This window comes from Geotrypetes seraphini, chromosome 11 (assembly GCF_902459505.1).
Source record: "Geotrypetes seraphini chromosome 11, aGeoSer1.1, whole genome shotgun sequence".
In the NCBI taxonomy this organism is placed as follows: domain Eukaryota; kingdom Metazoa; phylum Chordata; class Amphibia; order Gymnophiona; family Dermophiidae; genus Geotrypetes; species Geotrypetes seraphini.
This window is the reverse complement of record NC_047094.1, coordinates 82,468,355-82,487,230: the sequence shown is the minus strand read 5'-3', so window position 1 is coordinate 82,487,230 and position 18,876 is coordinate 82,468,355. Positions and strand designations below refer to the sequence as shown.

Genomic DNA, 18,876 nt, shown 5'->3' with positions numbered 1-18,876 from the left:
ATCTCTCATATATCCAAGTCCTGTGGGCAACGGTAAATTCCAGTCATCCATACAATGACATTTCTGATCAATTAAGGAAAAGCTCTCTTTTTACCTTGTCCCAGAGTGATTGCAGCTCCTCCTGTCCGCCTAGGTCCCAAAACATCAAACGCACTTTGCCTAGATCAATGGCACCAACTGAAAAAAAACACAAGAGGAAAGTATATGGAAAGATTAGGTTTTTACCTTGATAATCTTCTTTCTAGTAGAAAGACACTCCATTCCTGAAGTATGGGTAGTCAATCCCTTCTCACGAGAATTCTTGTAGGGAGCTTCATTAGCATTCTTCTGCTCCAATTTCTCAGTTCATACCAAAGCAGGTGGTCAGCCCTGGAGACGAAACGGAAGTGGGAGGGGTACGAGGACATTCCCCGAGAAACATGTCTGTTCTGCTCATATCATTAAACATAACAAATAAACAAAACTTAACTATTTGCGAAACATAACAAAGTACAAAACAAACAAGTCACCAACTTGAGCATCACCTACACCAGTGTTTTTCAACCGCTGTTCCGCGGCACACTAGTGTGCCGCGAGATGTTGCCTGGTGTGCCGCAGGGCCGCCGGGCCCGGAGCTGACAGGGGGCCCGAGGCAGGGGCGCCAGTAGCTCGCCAAGGCAAAGTGAGTCGATCACCCAGGACTCACTTTGTCTTGGCAATCTAATCTATCGAGCCGATAAGTCTTCTTCTCCCCGACGTCAATTCTGCAGTCGGAGAGGAAGTTTGGGCCAGCCAATCGCTGCCTGGCTGGGCGGAACTTCCTCTCCGATTGCAGAATTGACGTCAGGGAGAGCATGCGTCGGCGTCGGCTTTGGGGCCTGTTATCCATTGGTGGGTCCTGTTCCCCGATGGCAGCGGCAGTGGCAGTGGCTTGGGGAACGGCAGGGAGAAAGAAAGAAAGGGGGCAGGCAGGGAAACAGAAGGAAAGAAGAGAAACAGAAAAAAAGAAAGAAAGGTCAGGGAGAGAGGAAGAAAAAGTTGGGGGAGGGAATGAGGTGTGGAGGAGAGAAAGCATACAGGCTGATAGAAGGGAAGAAAGATTGGATGCACAGTCAGAAGAAGAAAGTGCAACCAGAAATCACCAGACAAGGTAGGAAAAATGATTTTATTTTAAATTTAGCAAAGTGGAGGCAGTATTACCACAGTTTTCAAAGGAATTTGCCCAAATAACTTAATAGTTAACTGGGTAAATTCCCAGAGATGAAAACTTCCCTTCACTTACTATGCACAGTTCTGAATTTATATCTGCTGTCTATATTTTACAATATGGTCACCTTTTACTAAACCGCAATAGTGGTTTTTAGCGCAGGGAGCCTATGAGCGTCAAGAGCAGCGCTGGACATTCAGCACAGCTCCCTGCGCTAAAAACTGCTATTGTGGTTTAATAAAAAGGATGGAGGGTATATTTGTCTATTTTTGTATGCTATAAAAACCAAATACAGAGAGAGACTGAGAGCTGTTGACGAAGAGCTACGTGTGTGTCTTTCTTCGATTCCAGCCAGAATATCAGCTTTGTGTTCAGCCAAACAGGCCCAGGTTTCGCACTGAATAAAGTATTTTATAATTTTTATTTCGTAATAAAGTAATTATAAAATACTTTCTTTGTGTTTATTTGATTCCTATTCAAGAGAATTACTTTATATATAGTCAATATAGGCAGAGAGTTAAATTTTTTAACATTTTCTAATGGTGGTGTGCCTCGTGATTTTTTTCATGAAACAAGTGTGCCTTTGCCCAAAAAAGGTTGAAAACACTGACCTACACTAAAAGTGTGGGAGATTTCATAGATACCTCCTAGCTTCTTTAAAGTGGCAGTCACGTCCTCTATTCTTGTCAAGGCTGGACAAATGAAAGAAACAAAGCTGTCTAGATTCCCTGGCACTTTTGAGGCAATAAGAAGGCAAATGAACAGGAACGCAGTGTCTGTCTACTAGAAAGAAGATTATTGAAGTACGAACTTAATCTTTCCTTCCAGTGTAACAGACACTCCATGCCTGAACATGTGGGACATATCAAAGTAGTTTTTCTAGTGTAGGGTGGAACAGATGAGCTTGCTGTCAGAACTGAAGATCTGAATACAGAGTCCTATTTGGCCACCATGTCCACCCTGTAAAACTTCAAGAACGTATGGAGAGAAGACAAGTGGCAGCTTTTGTATGTCCGCTCTGCGCAGGTGTGCAGCAACAACCACCATTACCTTGGTGAAGGTCTGTGGCACCATGGCCAGCCCTAAGGGCAAGGCCATAAACTGGAAGTGTTGCTCTAGCACATGGAAAAAACTTCCCGTGCTCTGGAAAAATGGGAATGTGCAGATAGGCCTCCATCAAATCCAGGGAGGTGAGAAATTTTCCTGACACCACTGACACAATCACCGATCTCACTGTCTTCATTCAGAAACAGAGTATCTTCACTGCTTTGATATCTAGAGACATAGAAATATGATAGCAGATAAAGGCCAAATGACCTACCCAGTCTACCCATTCACAGCATCCACTATCTCCTCCTCTCCCTAAGAGATCCCACATGCCTGTCCCAAGCTTTCTTGATAGAAACAATGAAATATGATGGCAAATAAAGGTCTAGAATTGGCCTCAAGTCTTCTGAGCTTCTCTTGGGCAATATCTGCTGGAGCCTGAGTCTTCCTCTGGAATTGGCTCTATGGCTTCCAGATCCAGCAACCTTTGCACTATTGCACTGACTTTGGCTGCTCTTTCCTGGCCTCCCAAAGATTCTAGAAAAAGGTCTGGGAGGGTATGACAGAACTTGAGCTTGTAGCCCTCCCATATAATGACCAGCACCCAGCGATCTGTGTTGATCTCCGCCAACACTCCCCAATAGGCCAATAACTTCCCTCAGTTGATGGTTTGGCATTAAAAGCTTCTTGGGAGTTGTAGAAGAGCAGAATCCTGAAGATTGGGGGCAGCTGGTCCTCTCAAAATCTTAGCCTGGAATTCTGAAAGAATCTCTGGCCTGTAGGCTCTCCCAGAATTGGTGATATCATCTGGAAGTTTGAAAATCACTGCAACCTGACCTTCTAAGGGCTCGAGGTCTGCTGTCTGGTAAAGACTTCAGCTTGTGATCCTATATGCTGGTCATAAGATCATCCAGACCTTTCCCAAAACATAAATGTCTCTTAAATGGTAATTTATTCAAGGTCATCTTAAAGGAGGAATCCCTCGCCCACTGTCTGATAACATCCTGCGAGTGAAATGGAATAAGAAGACATTTTGCTCATGACTCTGAAAAATCATACAGAGCATCGGCTACATAATCTACGTACTTCAGATATTAAAAACTGGAGATCCCTCCTAACAATAGTCTCCAGATCATGGCGCAACTTGGAATGGCATGCCTGGGCAACAAAAGACACTGCCATAGTTGCTTTCAAATCTGAGGCCATGGCCTCAAAGAGCTTCTTATGAACAAAGTCCAGCCTGTGGTCCTGGGCATCTTTAATATCACACCGCCTTCACTGGGAAGGGAGGTATACTTTGTAACCTGTGCCACTTTGTAAACCTGCACCACTTTTGGAAGAAAAAAGAGCTGGTTAAATTCTGCATCCATTGAATAGAGCTTTACCATGATTATGACCATTCGAATGGGCCCCTCTGGGTCCTCCTAGTGATCTGTAAGCATTTTGATGAGAGGGAAAAAAGGAGGTCTGTGCCTTTGTGCTGCTCATAAGCGAGCACAGTGTAGCAGAGGACTCTGGGGTCTCTATGTTTAAGTCCTGGAGCAGTCAGCCTCAATCCTGGGAAAGCCTACAGCAGATGAACCTGGGGTAAGCCTTGCAGCATTCAATACAGACCGCCCAGCTTTGGCTCCACAGCATATGTCAACAAATAAGTGTCCCCTGAAGAAGGTGCTATTTAGCAGCATCGAAACAAGGATCCTTGTTGGATTCTTAACATTTGTACAATTCAATAAAGCCCCAATTTGGTTAATTGGGCATCCACCTTGTCTTTCATTACATTACATTGTATTTATTGACCGCGTAACCGGGAGTTCAACGCGGTTTACAAAAGATTACTAATAATAGTCACAATGCATGGAATAAGATGAATTAAATAGTTAAATATTCAATTGTGTTCTGAAGTGTTTGTAAGAATAAGCTGTAAGCAGGAAGGTCCAAAATTCTTTATCATGAAGAGCTGCTTGAGATGCTAACGTGTGCTTTAGAAATTTCTTGCTTTTGCAGCACTGAACAGAAGGAAAGTTAAACAAGGGATGAGTTTTTTTACTGTGTCTGTAAGAAGCTAGAGAAAATATGTTAACCAAGTAAGGAGGAGCTGTACCATAAAGAGCCTTGTAACAGAAGCAGCCCAGCTTAAAAAACACCTGAGCCTCTATAGGTAGTAGTCAAATAAATAATATTACAATAGTCAAGAAGACTTAATAATGATTGAACCAATAATCTAAAGGCAGCGAAATCAATGTAAGCTCTGATAGTGCGTAGCTTCCATAAAGTAAAATAGCTTTTACGTACTACTGCATCTATCTGGGTTTTCATGGTAATGGTGCTGATGATCTAAGATGATTCCTAATATTTTTTTTCTTTATTTCTTTATGATTTTTCATTTTAACAATCAAGCATATCACATCTTGAATACAGATCAAACATTTTAAATCAGAAAAATAGTCAAAATAGGAAACAGATTCCTAATATTTTAATCGTTGGATGGATTGTGTAAGATATTGAGTTTATCCAAATGGAGGATTCAAAAGGAACTTTACTAGAAGATGCTACAAAAAACTTTGTTTTATCTGAGTTAAGTTTGAGCTTAAATTGTTGCATCCAAGCATTCGTCTAATGCATTACGGTTTTGATTTTAGTAGTAATCTGAGACAAAGCTGACTTGAAGGGTATGACAATTGTAATGTCATCGGCATAACTAAACATCTCTATGTCCATGCTGTTTAAGCACGAACCTAGTGATGAAAGGTAAACATTAAATAATGTACACAGTACTGGGCAGAGCTTTGGGTTCTTGCCCAGAAATAGCTAAGAAGAAGAAAAATTTAAATTGAATAAGTAATTTAAAGAGTGGGTAAGATTGGGCAGACTGGATAGACCATTCAGGTCTTTATCTGCCATCATCTACTATGTTACTATGTAGGTGAAAGAGGAGAACCCTGTGGGACACCACACAGGCTCTTCCAGGTAAGAGAAAGGTGAGTCCTAAACCTAACTTGGTAAACTCTAGCTTCTAAAAATCCTTTAAACCAGGGGTGTCCAACCTGCGGCCCCGTGAACTATTTTGTGCGGCCCCAGTCGAGGGCGATGCAGTGTTTTCCTCTGCTGTCCCCGGGTGTTTACCGTCTGCCGGCTCCCTCCTCTGTCTTGCTGCAGCGTTTGCACATTTGTGCAGCCTCAGAAACATTTTTTTCGGCCAATGCGGCCCAGGGAAGCCAAAAGGTTTGGCTTTAAACCATGAATAAACTTTTCCTTAAAAACCCAGAGCATCCAAGCAGATTAGTAAATTAGTGTAATTTACAATATCAATAGCATTACTAAGATCGAACTGAAGTATCAGGGCATTATCGCCCTTACTTAATAAACTTGTCAAATAATCCAGCAAGGCAGCTATTACTGTTTCAGTGCTAAAGTGAGATCTAAATCCTGATTGTGAGTCGTGAAGTAATGAGTGTTGCTCAAGGTATTTAGTCAGTTGAATATGGACCAGACCTTCAGTAATTTTAACAAAGAGGGGGATCAACGCTATTGGTCTATAATTAGATGGGGATGAGATAGATTCTTTCATATTTTTAATTTTTGGAGTGATAATTATATTGCCATGGAAATTTTCCTGGAATCAGTTATTCATTCAAATAACTTCAGTTTAAAATTTAAAGGTGCAACTGTCATCAAATCAGGGGGACAACATGTGGTTTGTGCTGCTCATAAGCGAGCACTGTGGCAGAGGACTGTGGAGTCTCTATCTTTAATTCCAGTAGGGATTCTGTGGTCACCTCCAAAAGCACAGAGCTTAAAACAGCCTGCACACACTTGGGTCCTCTCTGAGATCACGGGCCTCCATCAGATCTGGCTCCCCTAGAGATGAAGCAGAATCTTTTGCTACCAAGGACCCCGACTGGGATATAGAACCCTCTTCATCCCAATCCTTCTCAGATTGGACCTCCCCATCTTGCACATGTAACTGTTGCTGGGGAATTGTGCTCTTCGGGGAGGGTGGGGGAACTTCTAGCGCCAGCATGGCTGCAATTTCCAAATGTTCCACATGGCCCTTATTAATCATTTAAGCTTTAAATATCATACTGATGAATTCAGAGAGAAACCCTTGTCCAGGACATCTAGACAGTCCCTGTGGATGCGCATGAGCTCCTTTCTGGATTTCTACAGCAGCAGCAGCACAGCTGCACTTTGCCAGGGACGCATTTCCGCTGCTCCCCTGCTTGAACTTCTTTTTCCTGATCCTCACTCCATCTGGGAACTAATCCCCACCCCCACCCCACCCGAGGGACTAGAGGAGGCTATGCCAGCAGCTCCTGCCGCCCCTCACGCACCACACAGCATGTGGGACACAGACAATCCTCAGATGGCCATCCAGTGCAAATCTGGCATGAATCCAATGTATCTTGGCCTGAGGGAGTCCGTCATGCCTGTTTTTAAGCAAAATCAAGATGTTTTGAAGCAGATAGAGACTTTTAATTTCAAATCGTAAAATTCAAGATGGCTGCCATGACAGGAAGCTACACTGGGGTCCAAAAACTAGCGAGTTTGGGATGTTAGAAGTGGGGGACCCTGGCTCTAACCCCAGAACCCCTAAAAACTGCTTTTAATCCCCCCCCCAAAAAATGTTGGTTTTCAGGCTGTCACTCACTGTGCCATGCTGAGCTGCTTGTGCTCAAGCTGTAGATAACTTATAGGGAGAGCTACTGCCTCAACAAGCCTGGAATCTGGACTGCTTGGCTCTTTGGACTGCCTCTTGGGGACTGTCGAACTGGCCAGAGGTCTCAGCACCCATCAGAACCTTGTGCACGCAGACATGGGGAGGAAAGCAGTCAGCCCCGACCCTGGAAAAACCGCCACAGAGCCATTCAGCCTGCACTCAAGCCCACTGTGGACAGAACCTGAGGCAAGCCTTGCACCCAAGGGATTGGTCTCTGAGTCTCTAAACTGGTACTGCAGGCTGTCCAAGTGGGTGCATGCAAAGCAGTATGCTCCTTAGAAGCAGACCTTAGATTCTGGGAGTACATTTAGATAGAAATCTAACTATGAAAGCATTTAGAACATAAGAACATAAGAGATGCCGCTGCTGGATCAGACCAGTGGTCCATCATGCCCAGTAGTCCGCTCACGTGGCGGCCCTTTTGGTCAAAGACCAGCGCCCTGAGACCAGCCCTAGCAGCATACGTCCCTGTTCAGCAGAAACCTGTCCAACTTTATCTCGGCACTGGTGAAAAAATGTTTCTTTGTGGAAGCTGCAGACCATCAAATCATATTTCGAACCTATGGTATTTAGATTACTTGTTCAGTCGTTGATACTCAGTACTTTGGATTACTACAATTCAGTTCATATTGCTAGACACTATACAAATGTACTTAAATTACAAAGAATGAAGAATACCGCAGTGCGTTTGATTTTTGACTTGAAAAAGTTAGATCATATCATGTTTTATTACAGGGAGCTTCATTGGCTCCTATTTGAGGCCCTTGTGAAGTTCAAACTGGGAACACTGTTATAAAACCTTATATGGTCATACACCTGAGTACCTGTTAAAATTATTTACAACAATCCATCCACTGCGTAATACTGCATTATTTGTTTTCTCCTTGGTTCAAGGTTGTGTGTATAAGAAGTTCCAGCAATGTCTAATTGCTTTTCAGGCAGCCAGCTGGGATAGGGAGTTGCGTTCTTTATTTGGTAGGTCCTGTTCTTATATACATTACAGAAAGTTACTGAAATCAGTCTTGTTTGTAAAATTTTTAGAGAATTGAATTGATTGATGTCTACTTTGTAGTTCACTGGGAATGTCCAGTTTTCTATTTTTGTGAACCGCATCGATCCGTGAGGTTTTGCGGTCTAGAAATGTAATGTAAAGATTGGGATCTTCTGCAGCACTAAAAAGGCCTCGCAAATAGTAAGCAAAAACCAAATTTAATTGAAAAATAAACATGAGCAGAAAAGACAGGCTCCTATCATCTCGCCTCTTAAAAGCTGAGGAATTGGAGTACAGCCCAGAGAGATGAGAGGTGAAGCATAAGAATGCAACTGAGGCTCTCCACAAGAATTCTCGAAAGAAAGGGTTGACTACCTGAAGGTTCAGGTTCTCGTGAGTCGAGAACTGACTGCAACATTCACAGAGTGGAGCAGGACCAGGCAGGAATGTGATAAGCTCGCACCTGCCTCGTGCTCCACTCTGACGTTTAGAGTTCAGCTCGGGAGTCAGTGGAGGGAAGGGCAGCTTCGCTGAAAGCTCCTGCCATACAGCGCTGAACGGCAGGATTGTAAAAAAAGGTACTGGGGTATTTGTTCCATAATACGCACCCTTATTTCCACCCACTTTTTTGGGGAAGAAAAAGTGTGTCTTATAGAGCGAAAAATACAGTAATCAAACATATCATCTCTGAAATAAAATAATTTTCACCAACTTTCTAAACTGAAGCAGATTGTTGGCACATTTTACATCAACTGAAAAAGCATACCATAATATCCCTCCCTGTACTGCTAGCATCAATTGACGAGAGCTTACTAGCCTCAGTTTTCACAGATGGATCCTCCAGGTACAATGTGTTCTCAGAATGTAATGACCTAACTGGTTGATATCTTTGAAGCAAAGATATAACCACTAGTGGGCCATCATCTTTGAGGACATTAAATATCACACAGAGATCGTCGTGGTGTTTTATTAGGAAAAACTTAATATATTTTGTTCTATTTTACAGTCCTAGGAAAGGGGTGGGATGAAAAGATGAGTAAAACGATATTGAAATTGATAGAATTGATTTTATTGTAATGAAGATTATTAGTATATGATAACAAATTATCAATTTAAAATTGTACTACATTGTTATTCATGATTGTATTTGTTTATTCATTTAATAAAAATGATATATGTTTGATATCACAAAGAGAATTTTAAACTCAATCCTACTAGCAATGGGTAGCCAGTGGAGATTATACAACATAGGTGTAACATGTTCAAATTTAGAAGCATGCGTAACAAAAGATTAGGTTCTTACCTCTGCTAATCTTCTTTCTTGTAAATCCACACTTTATTCCAGGACCAGTGGGTTATGCATCTCTAACCGCCAGGCACTGTAGAACAGTGGTTCCCAACCCTGTCCTTGAGAACCACCAGGCCAGTCGGGCTTTCAGGATAGCCCTAATGAATATGCATGGAGCAGATTTGCATGCTTGGTACCTCCATTATATGCTGATCTCTCTCATGCATATTCATTAAGGCTATCCTGAAAACCTGACTGGCCTGGTGGTCCTCCAGGACAGGGTTGGGAACCACTGCTGTAGAAAGCTTCAAATGACTGAAGCCATAACCCCTCCCCCTCTGCTAGCATATCCTGGAGCATGCTCAGTAGAATCCAGTCAGTCTTCAAGCAGCCAGGAACATTTACAGAAACAATTAAAAAAAGAGACCACCCACATGAGCCCCATAAGCATAGGTGGATGAGTCTGTGGTCAGAATTTTCTGATGAGGGGTATGGAACAATCCCCTTAAGAAATTGGAAGAATTCATCCACCACTGCAGCGACTGTTGAAGCGAAGGAATGATTGTAATGTGTTGAGAAAGAGGGTCAAACGCTTGAGACCACTGAGATGTGAGAGTCCATTGAGGTATCCTAAAATGAAGCCTCACAAACAGAGTAATATGCACTGTGGAAGACATGTGACCCAGTAGCACCATCATTTGTCTGGCTGAGATTGATGGCAGATGATAAGTCTGAGTGCAAAGCTGGATCAAATTGTCTTGTCTTTGCTGTGGTAAAACGCCCTGAGAAGAATGGTGTCTAGCAGAGCACCTATGAACTATAGAGTTTGGCTGAAGGTGGGATTTGGGAAAATTGATTTCGAAACCCAACTGTTGAAGGAAGAGAATTGTCATACATTTCACTACTGTCACCCCTTGCGAAGTAGGGTCCTTGATCAGCCAGTCATCCAGGTAAGGGAAGACTTGAAGGCCCTGGGACCGGAACATAGCTGCCACTACCACCAGGCACTTGGTGAAAATTCTGGGAGAGGATGCAAGGCCAAAGGGTAGTACTTTGTTCTGATAATGATGGTGAACCACTTGAAAATGGAGGAATTTTCTGGACTGGAATGTGAGTGTAGACTTCTTTCAAATCCAGTCATTGCGATCTAAGAGGAGATATAAAGGTGCCAGGGATAACATCCAAAACTTTTCTTTCACTAGAAACTTGTTGAGACCCCTGAGGTCCAAAATTGGACAAAGACCTCCCGTCTTCTTCGGAACAAGAAGGTACCGGGAGTAAAACCCCTGGCTCCTCTAACCTGGAGGAACCTGCTCGATGACATTGAGAAGGAGAAGGGATTCTATCTCCCAAAGTAAAAGGGAAGTCTGCTGAGGGTGAGAAGACAACTCTCTTGGAGGATTATCTGGAGGAATGTCGATAAAGTGAAGAGGGTATCCCATCTTGAATGACTTAGAACCCAGCGGTCTGTGGTAATCAGTTCCTAGCGAGGGTAATATAGTTGAAGCCGTCCTCCAATGGGTTGAGAAAGAGGCTGGATACAGGAACAATGGCTATGCTCTCTAGAAGGACATCAAAAAGACTGAGCAGGCTTCTGTAGAGCTGATGTCTGGGCTTTTTGAGAACACTGCTTCTGTTTCTTCTGCTGTGGCTGAGCAGTAGCAGCAGGTTTGGAAGAAAAGTGCCTTTGATAGGAAGACTTAAACAGCTTAGAAGTTGAAGGCTTAGGCTTGGATTTCACTAAGGCATCCCAATATTTTTCCATGATCCTTAAGCTTTTGAGTGGCATTTTCAATAGAGTCACCAAATAGCTCATCACCCAAGTATGGAATGTTTGCCAATCTATCCTAAAGTTTGATATCCATATCAGAAAGTCTGAGCCATGCTAGACGTCTAATTGCCACTGACATAGCTGAGGCTCTGAAAGATAACGCAAAGGCATCATAGACCGATCTCATCAAATACTTCCTGGTACGGGCAAGAATGCGAGAGATGTGTCAAAAAACCTGCAATTGCTTTGAGGGAATGTATCTATCAAAAGAAGACAATTTCTTAACAAAATGCTTGATATAGAATGAAATATAGAAATTGTAGTTGAGGACTCTGTTAGCTAACATGGTGTTTTGGTATAGGTGATTGCCAAACTTGTCCACATTGCGCCCCTCTCGCCCCAGAGGCACCAAGGCATAAACTCTGGATGGAGCAGATTTTTTCAAAGTCTACCACCAGGGACTGATGTTGAAGCTGCTGTTTATCAAGACCTGATGTTATAGGCAGACTTGGATATTGTTGCTATCACAGAGATATGGTTCACTGATTCCCATGGATGGGATGCCAACATACTGGGCTATAATCTTTTTAGGAAGGACAAAGATGGTCGAAAAGGTGGAGGAGTAGCTCTCTATGTAAAGACTGATATCCAAGCGACTGAAATGCATGGGGTGCCTGGGGAAAGGAAGAAGCTATATGGATTGTTTTGAAAACAGAAGATGGAACTTCTATCCACTTGGGTGTAAATTGGCAAAGATCTGATTACGGATATACAAAAGTTGGGAAAGAAAGGAGAGGGTTTGTTTTTTTTAAAAAATGTATTTAAATTTATTTAATTTTCTATACCGTTCTCCCAGGTGAGTTCAGAACGGTTTACATGAATTTATTCAGGTACTCAAGCATTTTTCCCTGTCTGTCCCGGCATGCTGTTGCTGGGTGATTTCAACCTGCCAGATGCGGACTGGAAAGTTCTGTCTGTGGAATCGGAAAGAAGTAGAAAGATCGTGGATGCCTTTCAAGGGGCTCTGCTCAGACAAATGGTGATGGAACCCATGAGAAAAAAAGTGGTACTGGATCTGGTGCTCACAAATAATGAAAGTATCTCTAATGTCTGAGTGGGGGCCCACCTGGGAAGTAGTGATCATCATACAGTTTGGTTCGATGTAACAGCCAGAGGAGGATGGCAACACAAAATTCAAAGCTCTGGATTTCAAACGTGTGGACTTTAGAAGCATGGGAGAGCACCTGAAAAAAGAGCTGATTGGATGGGAAGACATAAGGGAAGTGGAAAAACAGCGGTCCAAGTTGAAAAGTGCAATAAATAGAGCTACTGACCTTTACGTGAAGAAAATAAATAAAAATAAGAGAAAAAGGAAACCGATATGGTTCTCCAAACTAGTGGCAGAAAAAATAAAGGCAAAAGAATTGGCGTTCATGAAATATAAAAAAACCTCAAGAAGAGTACAGAAAGGAATATTGGATGAAACTGATAGAAGTCAAGAGATACATCTGGTGAAAGCGCAAGTCGAAGAGCAAATGACTATAAATATAAGAAAGGGAGACAAAATTTTTTCGGGTATATTAGTGAAAGGAGGAAGACAAAAAATGGAATTACGAGACTAAAAGAAGGTATGAACTGCTATGTGGAGAGTGATGAGGAAAAAGCAGACGATACAAAGTTATACAGAGTAGTGAAGACACAGGAAGATTGCGAGGATCTGCAACATGACAATCAAGCTCGAGAAATGGGCATCGACATGGAAAATGAGGTTTAACGTGGATAAGTGCAAAGTGATGCATGTTGGGAACAAAAATCTCATGCACGAATATAGGATGTCTAGGGCGGTAATTGGAGAGACCTCCTAGGAAAGGGACTTGGGAGTTCTGATCGACAAGTCCATGAAGCCGTCTGCACAATGAGCTACGGCAGCGAAAAGGACGAACAGAATGCTAGGAATGATCAAGAAGGGGATCACGAACAGATCAGAGGTTATCATGCTGTTGTACCGGGCCATGGTGCGCCCTCATCTAGAGTACTGCGTCCAGCACTGGTCGCCGTACATGAAGAAGGACACGGTACTACTCGAAAGGGTCCAGAGAAGAGCAACTAAAATGGTTAAGGGGATGGAGGAGTTGCCGTACAGTGAGAGATTGGAGAAGCTGGGCCTTTTCTCCCTTAAAAAGAGGAGACTGCGAGGGGACATGATCAAAACATTCAAAATACTGAAGGGAAAAGACTTAGTAGAGAAAGACAAGACTGTTCACCCTCTCCAAGGTAGGGAGAACGAGAGGACATTCTGTAAAGTTGAAAGATGATAGATTCCGTACAAATGTATGGAAATTCTTCTTCACCCATAGATTGGTAGAAAACTGGAACGCTCTTCTGGAGTCTGTTATAGGGGAAAACATCCTCCAGGGTTTCAAGACAAAGTTGGACAAGTTCATGCTAAAATGGTGAGACTGGACTCATTTGGAGCACTGGTCTTGATCTGGGGCTGCTGTGTGAATGGACTACTGGGCAGGATGGACCACTGGTCTGACCCAGCAGCGGAAATTCTTATGTTCTTAACAAATACTTCTGTTCGGTGTTCACAGAAGAAAAACATGGAGGACCGCAATTGGTCAGCAAAGTTACACCTGAGAATGTAATGAATACTGAACCTTTCACAGAAGAAAGTGTTTATGAACAACTTGACAAATTTAAGGTGGACAAAGCTATGGGACCGGATGGGATCCATTCCAGGATATTGAGGGAGCTCCGAGAGGTTCTGGCGGGTCCTCTTAAAGATTTGTCCAATAAATCTTTAGAGACGGGCGAGGTTCCGCAAGACTGAAGAAGAGCGGATGTGGTCCCTCTTCACAAAAGTGGTTGCAGAGATGAAGTGGGAAACTACAGGCTGGTAAGCCTCACTTCAGTTATTGGAAAAATAATGGAAACATTGCTGAAGGAAAGGATAGTGAAATTCTTAGAATCTAATGGATTACAAGATCCGAGGCAACATGGGTTTACTAAAGGCAAATCATGCTAAATGAATCTGAATGAATTATTTGATTAAGTGACCAGAGAATTGGATCAAGGACATGCACTAGATGTAATTTACTTAGATTTCAGCAAAGCCTTTGGTACGGTTCCTCATAGGAGGCTCTTAAACTCCATGGGCTGAAGTTAGGGCCCAAAGTGGTGAACTGGATTAGAAACTGGTTGACGGACAAACGCCAGAGGGTAGTGATAAATGAAATTCTTTCAGAGGAGGGACAGGTGAGTAGTGGAGTGTGTCAAGGATCGGTGCTGGGACCAATTCTGTTCAATATGTTTATAAGCGACATTGCTGAATGGTTAGAAGGTAAGATTAGCTTTTTTGCAGATGATACCAAGATTTGTAACAGAATCCCGGAGGGAGTGGAAAACATGAAAAAGAATCTGCAAAAGTTAGAAGAATGGTCTAGCATCTGACAACTAAAATTCAATGCAAAGAAGTGCAGAGTGATGCATTTGGGGTTAGAAATCAGAGGGAACCATATGTGCTGGGAGGTGAGAGGCTGATAAGAACGGATGGAGAGAGGGACCTTGGGGTGATTGTGTCTGAGGATCTAAAGCAGTGGTTCCCAACCCTGTCCTGGAGGACCACCAGGCCAATCGGGTTTTCAGGCTAGCCCTAATGAATATGCATGAGAGAGATTTGCATATAATGGACGTGACAGGCATGCAAATCTGCTCCATGCATATTCATTAGGACTAGCCTGAAAACCCGATTAGCCTGGTGGTCCTCTAGGACAGGGTTGGGAACCACTGATCTAAAGGAATTTAAACAGTGTGAAAAGACAGTGGTTGTAGCCAGAAGGATGCTAGGCTGTATATAAAGAGGAATAACCAGTAGAAGAAGGAAGGTGTTGATGCCCCTGTATAGGTCATTGGTGAGGCCGCACTTGGAGTATTGTGTTCAGTTTTGGAGGCTGTATCTGGCGAAAGATATAAAAAGACTTGAAGCGGTCCAGAGGAAGGTGATGAAAATGGTAAGAGGTTTGAACCAAAAGAAGTATGAGAAGAGACTGGAAGACCTAAATATGTGTACACTGGAGGAGAGGAGGAACAGGGGAGATATGATTCAGATGTTTAAATATGTAAAAGGCATTAATATAGCACCAAATCTTTTCCAGAGAAGAAAAAATGGTAAAACTAGAGGGCATAATTTGAGGTTACAGGGAGGAAGACTTAGGAGCAATGTTAGGACGTATCCCAAAAGTTTACTGAATGGCTTAAAGGGATACATCCTAACATCAAGTTCTCTGCTACTGTTAATACTTGTGAAATTGCTTTTCTAGACATCACTATACAAAAAGAGGGTCAATGGATTTAAAACCACTCTGTACCGTAAAAGTACGGATAGAAACAGCCTGCTCCGCTATCACAGCTTTCACCCTGAGCGGCTAAAAAACAGCCTTCCGATTAGTCAGTTTCTTCGTTTAAGAAGAATCTGTTCATCCTTAAGTGAATATAAAACCCAGGCTATAGAGATGAAAGCAAGATTCTATTCAAGAGGATATCCAAAGTAGGTCATTCAGCAAGCTTATACCCGAGCTAAATTTGCTCAACGGGAGCTCCTTCTCAACTATCATCAGGACACTGAGGGATTAGAGTTGATTTTTGTCCAAAGATTCACCCCCCTCTCACATAAAATCAATTAAATTATACTCAAACACTGGCATGTTGCCAGTTTAGCTGTGCCACAGTATCTTGAAAGACCAGTATTCTCCTTTAAACGATCTAGAAACATTGGCGAAATGGTTAAGAACAAAGTAGATTCTCGTGAGGCTAACAGAGGTACCCACGGAGTGTGTGGTAGATGCCAATGGTGCCTGTTTGCAATGACGGGCAGGAGCTGGACTCATCCTGATTCAGGGACTATATACTATGCTAGGGAATCCACTACGTGTGATTCTATCAGGGTAGTCTATTTGATACAATGCCCCTGTGACAAGATATACATTGGGCGTACCATGAGATCTATTAAAGTTCGCCTCAATGAACACAAGTCCCGGGTCCGCACTGAAAGAGATACTGCAACTTTGGTTAAACATTGGCAGTTGATGGGACACAGTTGGGCAGATATCAGTTGGAGAATTTTAAATACTGTGACAGTAGGGTGGGAGGGTGGTAATATGCAAAAATCTTTGGCCATTAAAGAGCAAAGATGGATCTTTAAACTAAATTCCTTAGCCCCGGCGGGTCTTAATGAAGAAATTGAATGGCTATCCATTCTTTAATGTTTTGATGTAGCTGAGCCCCGCACGATGTTGGTGATGTCGTCACACGTTCTTCTATGTGTGCGTCGGGCCAGCTGTATTTAATCGCTATGATCCCAAACCGCGTCCATGTTACAATATGAAAAATACTCCCTAAAACGGTAAGCGTGGCGTGTTGGTCTGTTCTGTTATGCTATTTTACTTAAGAACGTATTTAAGCAGTTACCCAAGTTGTTTAGAACAAATTGAGGGTTGTTCTTTTAGCTTCCCTGTAAAATGACAGATATTTATAACTATAGGCCTACGCTGGTATGGTAGCCTTTATTTTAATACAGCAATGGATTTAATTGTTGTCTATTTTAATAGTTTACCTCGACCCTGAAGAAATGTTTTCTTTGAAACATGCATGTCAGGGTAGGGGTGAAGGAAGAAATAATCACCGATAAGCTAAGTGATTTTCTTCAAACTATACTATTTAGAGAATAAAACATTACAAAATGAAGAGTTAAAAGTCTAAAAACAAACATACTATATATTTAATATATTTAATAAAGATTGGATTCACGAAGAGTATAGCAACCGGCAACTAAGTGCATGGATGCAGTCCAAAGGTCCACACAAATAAGAACATTAACAACACTAAATGAATTGAAATTTTATATAACTGAGAAAAAGTAAAAAAAAACAATGATTTAAAAGGCATTTAGGAATATTATCTTGATAGTAAGATTTGAGACATATCAGAAATGTACACTTTGGGAATCACTTTATTATAACCATTATATGTATTCAGATGTCACGTGAGATAGTAACTTTGAGAAGCACATGAAATATGTAAACAATGAATTACTTTGGCCTAATCCTCACTGTAAATGCATTATGAAATTATAACCTTGTACAGCATTAGCTAAGTAATTAATGGAGCTATGATTCTCAATAAAAGGGGGAGAGACCATCCCTTTAGGTCGCCTCATCCCACTCTGAGCCTTGTGTGTGCAGCATCATTCCTACAGACCTAGTCTCATCGCGGTTGTTACTCATGTGGGGTGGGGATTTAGCTGGCACGTTCCTGCCCCTCACTGATATCATGATGCCTGGCTTGATATGGCTGTGTTTTTCTGTTATGGCTAGTTTGACCGTCAAATCACTTAATGTAGATGGGATTCATTCCCCCATCAAACATACCAAAATCTTAGTTTACCTTAAAAGGGAACACACTGACATAGCTTTTCGCCAGGAGACTCACCTGCCCCTGCCCCCGCCCCCCTGCAGAACATGCCAAACTTCAGAGGGAGTAGGTAGGCCATGCCTCTTATACTGCTAGGAAGTATAGGGTGGCCATTCTTATTCATAAGAATGTTCCCGTTAATATCCATACCAAACTCACGGACCCTAATAGTTTCATAGTTTATTAAAATTTTGATTAAACGCTAAACATAGAATTCAAAGCGTTGTATATTAAAATAAATGAGGGAATTAATATTAACACAAACATGACTTAGTACAGAACTACTAACATACTGGGATGGGATATAAAACAAGAGGAAAGGGGGGGGAGAAGTCCATTAATTAAAGAAAAGAGAACAAAAAAGGAAATAACATCAAGGAGGGGAGGTGGGTAAGTTAAAAATAATAAAATATCCAAATGGTAAATTACTCATGGTGAATTACTCATAAGCATCTTTAAAAAGAAAGCATTTTAAATTGCCCTTATATTTATGTTAATTTTGTTCTGCTCTAATGTGTAATGGAAGGGTATTCCAAATAGTAGGAGCTGTAACAGAAAAAATGAAAGCGCAGCATGTCCCAATAATGGGAGATATATCATCTTGATAGGGGAATTGTGGGAGCAACCTCTTATCCTATGTGATGTTTATGCACCCAACCTATATTCTCATAGTTTCTTCACATCTTTTGTGGGTCTTATAACTCCCTTTAGTTCTACCCCTATCATAATGGGTGGGGACTTCAATTTGGTGGCTGAACCCGCTATGGATTGTAAACTGGTGAAGCATGCGGCTAAGGGACATTTTTCCAAAGGGGTGCACTTCCTCATGAAGGAACTGGGCCTGTTTGACACCTAGCGCACCATCCACTCAGATGAACCTGATTTCTCCTTTTACTCACATCACCACGCAGTTTATTCCCATATAGATTATTTTCTTATTTCTGACTCACTCTTTCCTAAGCTTACTACAGCTCAACTAGCGGCCCTGTTATTATCTGACTACGCCCTGCTTGGCATTACCTTGCAATTTAGCGCCTTTAACATTTAAAGAGCATAATTTCAATGACATGTAATAATGAATTGAAATCAATCATAAATATTGCAAGGCAGCAGAAAAAGGTATTTAATGCAAAGAGGCTCAGGTATCATAGCAAATGTATCATATCAGTAGGTATTGCTACATATACAGACGAGTAAGTCAGCAGAAATGTAGGTGGACAGAAAAAAGGTATTCCATATAGAACTACCTCCCATTATTACATTACATTACATTACTGATTTCTATTCCGCCAATACCTTGCGGTTCAAGGCGGATTACAAAAGAAGTTATCTGGCCATTTCCAGAGGAACTGAAGAGTAGAGCGAGTTGCTTCAGAGAATTGGGATGAGTTTTGCGGTGTTAGTT

At 42.0% G+C, this 18,876-nt stretch overlaps 1 protein-coding gene across 7 annotated transcripts in view; it reads right to left on the bottom strand.

The window, feature by feature from the left end:
- The window catches only part of ARFRP1 (ADP ribosylation factor related protein 1), a 223,426-nt gene that overhangs the window by 102,701 nt on the left and 101,849 nt on the right, over positions 1 to 18,876 (bottom strand). For all 7 annotated transcript variants that reach the window (XM_033963073.1, XM_033963071.1, XM_033963076.1 and 4 more), the window contains exon 4: positions 95 to 177. In XM_033963073.1, the coding sequence (XP_033818964.1) occupies positions 95 to 177 (83 nt within the window). The remainder of the gene's footprint in view (positions 1 to 94; positions 178 to 18,876) is intronic.